The 7965-nt window shown below is 31.8% G+C and overlaps 1 protein-coding gene across 1 annotated transcript in view; it reads left to right on the forward strand.

Moving 5' to 3' along the window:
* The window catches only part of LOC108736524 (sodium- and chloride-dependent GABA transporter 1), a 25380-nt gene that overhangs the window by 8464 nt on the left and 8951 nt on the right, over window positions 1-7965 (forward strand). Inside the window, exons 2-3 of the mRNA XM_018468979.1 lie at window positions 2292-2385; window positions 2447-2579. Of these exons, the coding sequence (XP_018324481.1) occupies window positions 2292-2385; window positions 2447-2579 (227 nt within the window). The remainder of the gene's footprint in view (window positions 1-2291; window positions 2386-2446; window positions 2580-7965) is intronic.

A 7965-nucleotide genomic window follows, 5' to 3' on the forward strand; every position in this document is an offset into this window, starting at 1 on the left:
TTTGTTTATAGCCTTGATAAGTCGAAAACCTCCAAAACTCGAAAAAATGTTTTGTTCCCTTCCCTAAACCTCCATTACTCGAAATCTCAACCCTCTATTAGTCGAAATAATCAGTGAGTCCCTGCAAGCCATTTTGGTACATATTTTCCTTCTATAACTCGAAAAATTAAATTGGACCTCTGTATCTCGAACATAGCAATGTTTTATTTTACAACCTTTACAACTCGATAATTTGAAACTTATAAGGTCTATAGTTCGAAGAAAATTAAGTGATCGACTTTAAAGATTTGCCGACAATGTAAGTACACCATTGTTTCTTAGAAAACAATTTAGGGGTATACAATAAGAATAAATCTTAACCTCTACAAGTCGAATCATAATCCGCCTAGATCAAAATCCTCCATAAGTTGAAAATTCTATAACTCGATTTTTTTGGCGTCTTTCTTGATGTTCGAGTTACAGAGGTTCTATTGTATTTGCATTTCACGCTTATATTACTGGGTTAGTCTCAATTTTTGTCTCTTGAAAATAATCAGAAGCATAAAATTGTACCTACTAGGATATGTTTGGTGTTTGGATTTGCTCGAATTCGGTTCCCGATGTAATACCATTTTTTACCTTTTAACCTGCCTTGACGTAAACAAATAATGTTTATTTTGTACGCATTTATTGCATAATACCTGGTAAAACTGATGTAGCAGGCAAATGGTGCACCCTCAAAAAGATGCATTAAAATGTGACCGAACTTCTCGAAGAAAGTTGCCGGGTCGACACCAACCGGAATTGATTTAGTACGTTATTGAGAAAGAAAAAAAGATTAACTAATCAGAATTAAATACTTTTTGTCTCTTGGCATGTTTTTCAAAAATTTTTTCGAGTTGTAGGTTGGTTGACCAAAATTTGACGATTTCAAAATTCGCATCCGATCTTTTACTGAGTCACTGCAAAACCAATGCTTCTTGTAATTATACTTTAACCTAAATTTTTTCTAATAAGGCATCGTTTCAGTTTCATTTTGAAATTATTAATTGAATCGTAAATATCGGTATTTCTTCTTCTGAAATTTGGATATAAAATTTCAAGGTGAAAATGAAGAGTTGCCTTATCACAAATCATATTAGGTTAAAGTATAGGCAATAGCGACCATTTTGATACTTGATAAATCAAGAAAGGTTTAGTACAAGCTGTGATGTGAATTTTTGAAATAGTCCACTTTTTAACGTTTTCAAACCTTACTACCCAAAAAGAAGCTAAAATATAAAACTGATATATTTTTGATCAGTTAATATATTTAATTAATCTCAAAGCGACTTTTTTTAACTTTACAAGTATTTAAGTTATGACAAATTACCTGTCATTCGGACAAAAAAAGTTATTTAGGTTCTTCTTTCCCAATAGTATAATAAATCCATTCCACTTCAGGACGTTTAGTGACTTTTTTATGCATCTTTTTAAGGGTACACCCCTCGCATATATGATTTATTCTCATCCTATTATAATTAATATCGAAAAATCGTATCGAAACTTTCGAAGTAACAATAGCAGTTCAGAAGGGTTGATCTTTAATACTAAATGCAAATTTGTGATCCTTCGGACTGTCCAGGGCAGTCCGGATTCAAATCACAATGTTAATCTTATTCTACTACATATTATGTAAATCAATTAGACCAAGGCAATTCTAGTACATGGATTGTATAAACCCTTTGTGTTTGGTTTATCTTCATGTTCAATTAATTCTCAAAATACAGGCATTGAAAGTTCACAATTGGGTGCATAATAGTAATTACTATTTTAATAGCCAAATTGATGTAACAATATCCTGACATTAATTACATCAATAATAATCAGAAATTTTAAATAATTAATAACAATGAAATATTTTGACATTTAATAGGGGTTAATATTAAATACCAATGTGAAAATTCATTTTAACTTTTTCCTACTATAAACTACCTCAGGATAATGAAGGAAAATTGTTGCTGTCGTCACACCCCCGCCGGGAATCGAACCTGGGACTTTTGCTTTTACGCACCAATGCTATGACCAGTAAGCTTAGTGTTCGGTTCGAGTTCGATTCCAGGCGAGGACGTGACAATAGCAACAATTTTCCCTCATTAACCTGACGTAGTTTATCGCGAGAAAAAAATTAAAATGAATTTTCACATTGGTAATTAATAATAAAACAAGGACCTCCCAAATTTTAATTTAATTTAGTGTTAAAAATACATCGATTGAACATGAATTGTGACTGAGAAATGCCATTGATATATGTGCATATAAATCAATTTTAGGTAATACTTGGAATACTATAAACTGCTCCTCTATTGAAAGTTCTGCAACTAATATAGCAAATAACACAAAAACTCCGGTGGAAGAATTTTTTGAGTAAGTACCCAACGTACCAAATTAGTTTACCACTAATTAAGATGCTACTTTCGATTTACAGCCGTAATGTACTTGGTATAACGGGAGGAATTGAGGATGTTGGAGGTATACAGTGGAAGCTACTAGTTTGCCTAATTTTTGGATGGACTTTTATCTATATTGTTATAAGAAACGGTTTACATCAAAGTGGAAAGGTAGATTCATACTCACATAAAAGTAGACGTTAATCATTACAGATTTTTTTTTCTTGAGAATGATTTAATAACATTCGCAGTCGAAAAATACATATAGTAATATTATTGAAAGATTGCGTATGAATCAGTTATTCAACGACATATGGCATACATCTTTCGTGGTGGGTAGTATACATAAAATGAAGTAGATGCTAATACGTTGAGAAAAAGTATTTGCTTGGACCTACTTGGTTTTACATACACATAAGTACTCACTACATTTCAAAGCAAATATTTCGTCAGCAAGATAAATGCTACACTAAGGTAGCTACTACAGAGGGCTATACAGGTAGTGTTGTACGTATAATTACTCCCAATACTGTACACTGATGCATATTCACGACCATACAACTTTCAGCTTAGATATACGGCCTCCTCATCATAATAAGCATAAGACTGCTTGGACACGCACTTCTACTCTTTTCTATCATGAGCTAATCTTCGCATTTCCACAAAACTAGAACATCCCACATCCTTAACTATTTGTGAACAGTAATCTAATCTAGGTCTACCTCCTCTACTACTTTTAGCTCCAGTTTCTGCTTCTAATATGCCTGTGACTAGCCCTTCATGCCTGGGAAGGTGTCCTACCAACCTATCCCGCCTATATCTTATTGACTACCATTGAGTCCTCTATTCTTCTATCCTTTCTAATATCTCTTCATTTGTAATATTCTCTATCCACGGTATCCTCATCATTCGCTTGTAACACCACATTTCTTTTAGATCCTCCTTGTTTTTCTTTTGCCTTCATTTCTTCCTTTTTTACGGTCTTTATGAATTCGTAGTGTACTAACGTTGTAGCATCTTTTCTCTCTTATTATAAATAATTTTCAAAGATTTCCATTTCTCTTCACCATCTGTAGAACTTGTTCATTTGTCTTCTTATCCGTCCAGCAAATCCTTTCCATTCGCCTTCAACAGCACATTTCAAAGGCTGCCAGCCATTCTCTATCACGATGTGCCAACTCCTGTTTCTGCTTCTAATATGTCTCTGACTAGACCTTCATGCCTGAGAAGGCGTCCTACCAACCTATCCCGCCTATATCTTATTGACTACCATTGAGTCCTCTATTGTTCTATCCTTTCTAATATCTCTTCATTAGTTATCTTCTCTATCCACGGTATCCTCATCATTCGCTTGTAACACTACATTTCTCCTAGACCTTCTTTGTTTTCCTTTTGTCTTCATTTCTTCCTTCTTTTATAGCCTTTATGAATTCGTCGTGTACTAATGCTGTAGCATTTTTTCTCCCTTATTATAAGTAATTTTCAAAGATTTCTCTTTTTCTTCAGCATCTGTTGAACTTCTTCATTTGTCTTCTTATCCGTCCAGCAAATCCTTCCCATTCGCCTTCAACAGCACATTTAAAAGGCTGTTAGCCATTCTCTATCACGATGTGTCATCGTCCATGTTTTTCCAACTTTTGCTGGCGTTCTTAATGCTTATACAGCACCTACATTAAGTAACCTTATGTAGCTTCTGTCATATCTTCAGTCTTCAGCAAATTTCTGAGTGCAACATAATATTAGTAACGCTCTTACGGCTGGCGTCGTATATTAAACAACCCTGTGTGGTTTCCATTCCTAACTAGTCTTTTTAGTCATACTAATAAAATCATTTGATGTCTATGGGACACTAATGCTCCCTATTTGGAATAACTTTTATTTACATATACAGAGTTAGCGCTCTTTGTGCAGTCTTCATAATCTACAACCCTTCATGGTAGCAAACATTGTATTTTCTACTATACAAATTGTCATTACTTTTTAGATTGGTTGATGACATAAGCGCAATCTTTCAGTAATTTTATAATGTCTACCTGCGAGTATTGTTAAGTCATTGTGGATTATGTGCCTATAAGAAACTTCATTTTTATTTATAAGAATTGCTCTTTATAATTTATAANCGGGTTCAAATTGTAATTTTTATTATTTTCGCTTACGAAGCAATGGGCTAGTGGGATAAATTGTAAATATCGGTTGAATATTTAGGTAAATTTTCTTTTTTTTTTTTTTTCTATATGTTGTTTACTATGGTCTCCCTTAACCATAAGGGTTAAGTTTCCTTCAGTATTGTAAGGATAACGAAACGGCAGACAGCGCAACTTTTGATGCTCATGTATAAAAAGACGAAGTGCTTACAAGTATGTATCCTTGAACTTTAAAAGGATAAATAAATCAATTCAATGCAATATATCAAAACTTCAAAAAGCAAGGATCTTTTTTGTATCATAAACAAACGACTTATGATCCGACCCGTGTTCATTATTTTCGCGACAATCTTAAATCAGGAGACAATCTTAAATCAAGAGTAACTAAAACTGTTGATAACAAGGGATTATTGTTCGATAACAATTTATAGTAATGTCACGACTTTTACTAAAGTTTTTAAGTTTTTAAAATGCACCTACCTAGTTAAAGTTTAAAATTTGTTTATAAAATATGCATGTAATAAATAGGTAATCGTCAAGAGTCTCTCTGTTGAAATAGTAACTGTTTTAAAATAGTACGTCCTTAAAATCTCAACAAGGACATTACTGTCCAACATCAGCCGCGAAAGCCCTTATCAGCTTATTATTATAAAATTTCTATTAAGTATATTTGGTAAGGTGATATACGATTTCGTCATTTTTTTCTGAAATTTCCGCTAACATTTCCTTTTTATACTGTAATAGTAATATAAATGTAGTTGATTTTTGTTAGTTAAATTTTACTGAGTAAATCAATACTGTTGATTAGATACAGAAAAAGCTTTGCCGCAGAATTATAAATCATGGTACTGATCTGTATCTTATCATTAATATTAAACATAAATGATTGAAAATGATGTATTACATGTAGGTTACTCCATTATTATATGGCAATTATATGGTTGCAAGACCTCTAAACGTATAATAACCGAGTTGCAAAAATTAGAGTCGGAAGTTGTAATTACAAATTCTACGAAATCCGGTAGCGTTCCTTTTTGTATGTTACGCACTTATCAAATTAATATATATATAGTTATTTATTTGCTGGGAAATTCTCGTTTGGGATACGTCGGAATGAAGGTTAGTTACATACCTAATTATTTTCAAGACATAATTCTAAAGCTTATAAAATTTTTTCTCAAATGATATTTGCTGCTAACGGTACATTTCTAACTTCCATTTCTTCCTAGTTTTTCCAATGAAACATGAAATCAAGACCATATAGGGTGCAAAATGATTTTTTTATTGTAAAACCGATTACCTATATTTCGCCTAGAAAAGAAAGCTTTTTAAAGGCTATAATAATGTATTATTTGTACGTTGTTAAGATTATTATCTAAATTATTTAGTATCTACCTACATCGGATTATTATTGACCAAGAACTCAATTTTTTTTTTTCATTATTACGGTTACGTGCATCGCAGATTTAGTTTGTTGAGTACATATATCTTTATAAGGCTTTACCAATTATTAAAAATCTACTCTTAAAAGAAAGTATCAGTCGATGACGATGTATTATCGTTTGCTTAATATTATATCATCTTATTTTTACGAAACAACTTCGGTTGGGTCGACAATTGATTGAGATTGCCTATATGCTTATGGAGTGCTGATGAGGACCAATAGGTCCAAAATCGCGATACACGTCTGGTGGTTTTGATAAATAGTTATCTATTTATTGTAAGTTCTTGGTCAATATGCTATGAATTTACTAACAATGTTCTATAAAAATTAAAGCTTTTTAGTAGTTATTTCGTACTGGTATTATAACTCTTTTAAAGCAAGTAATATAAAAAATTAAGGTGCTTTGGTAGAGAATTAGTCTGATTAAATGATAAAACCGTAATAATAATCTAGATCGGTTGAATTACAATGCTAGAATAACAAACCAAAAAGCGCTTAATGCCTTTCTGTAATTACCTACGTCAATCTAAAACGAATAATGTAGAAACTGTTGAAAATTTTCTACTTCGCTAAGAATTTATTTGAATGACTCTTAATGAGCGAAAATACCTTAGGGAAATTAAAAAAATCTCCAATTGTATCAAGAGATCCAGTCAAGTTGAATTAAGAACTCGATCGTTTAAGTAAAGAAAAAAGGAACACAGAGGCGATTGCTTAGGTGAAGACGGTGTAGGTATTCGCCTATTTTTTGGATAACATTGAGAATTTCTTTCAGAAAAAAATTTATACTTTAAAATAAATACGTATTCCTTTAAGTATTTGTGAATATCTAAAAAAATGTAAAAAAATATAAATTGACCAAAGTAAAAGAAAATGTAAGCAGTTATTGGAAGTATCGCTTACAATTAGTAAGAATAATAAAGAAGTTACTGTTTAAAGTAAGTGCAGTTTAATAATTCAATTTAATATTTCGAATATGTTTCACTTAGGTAGGTATACAATATAAATTATCTAAATCTGAATTTTAGATTTCATTGTCCAGATATACCTAAGCAAAATGTCAATATTCGTTTATCGGATCATAGGTATTAATTTTGAAAGGGACAAAAAGTTTGATGACTTAATAAACACATATTTAAACCTTTAGAAATGTTAATTATTTGCGTTACATATAAACGATCTCTCAAGAGTATAATTTAATTTTTTAAATACTAACGTTAATATATGATACAAAACTCGCGCACTGAGAGGATTTTCTATTTTATTTACTTCAGCCACTTGTTTTCAGCCAGGAAACACCGTTGGACTGATTTAGAAATATTAATTTACACAAAAATTGTTATTGAAAAGATCGTGCCGTTTTAACGATTCGTTATTTATACAAAAAAGAATGAAATGTTTTGATATTTTATCAATCTTCTTTTAAAGAAAGTTTACGTCTCGTAAGTCATTGTTATTATAAATTAGAGGAAAAGTAAATTTTGCTGACAACTATCGTTGGTGTTCGCACAGCTGTCCTTCCAATCGATAAATCAAATTAAATTTAAACACGTACTGCCAAAAATGCCTGATGTATATCACGAAAATAGCACTGCAAATCGTACGAAACTTTATTTTTGCCAGGGCAGTCCAACAATTAGGTTTGTTAAGTGAAATTTATGGGCAGTTCTTTACGTTGGTTAGTAAGTTATGTAATTTTTAATTAAATTATTAGATATGTATGTACCGGATACGTTTTTTGAAAATCCATTCGAATTAATGAATCAACTCGTTTTTGCTGATCGTGATTCTTTTTAAAAATAACTGACCTTTTAAAATCTATATTTATAATGTCTACTATACAGCAGTCGTAGGTACCTCTTTTACGTAGCTACCTCGAGTTTTTTGGTGGACGACATCTCAGAAACGGTTAGAGATAGGCTTCTGAAAACGTCATAAATCGTCGTACCGCATGCTTTAAAGACGTTTT

The sequence above is a fragment of the Agrilus planipennis genome, unplaced genomic scaffold, assembly GCF_000699045.2.
Source record: "Agrilus planipennis isolate EAB-ADULT unplaced genomic scaffold, Apla_2.0 scaffold130, whole genome shotgun sequence".
Classification (NCBI taxonomy): domain Eukaryota; kingdom Metazoa; phylum Arthropoda; class Insecta; order Coleoptera; family Buprestidae; genus Agrilus; species Agrilus planipennis.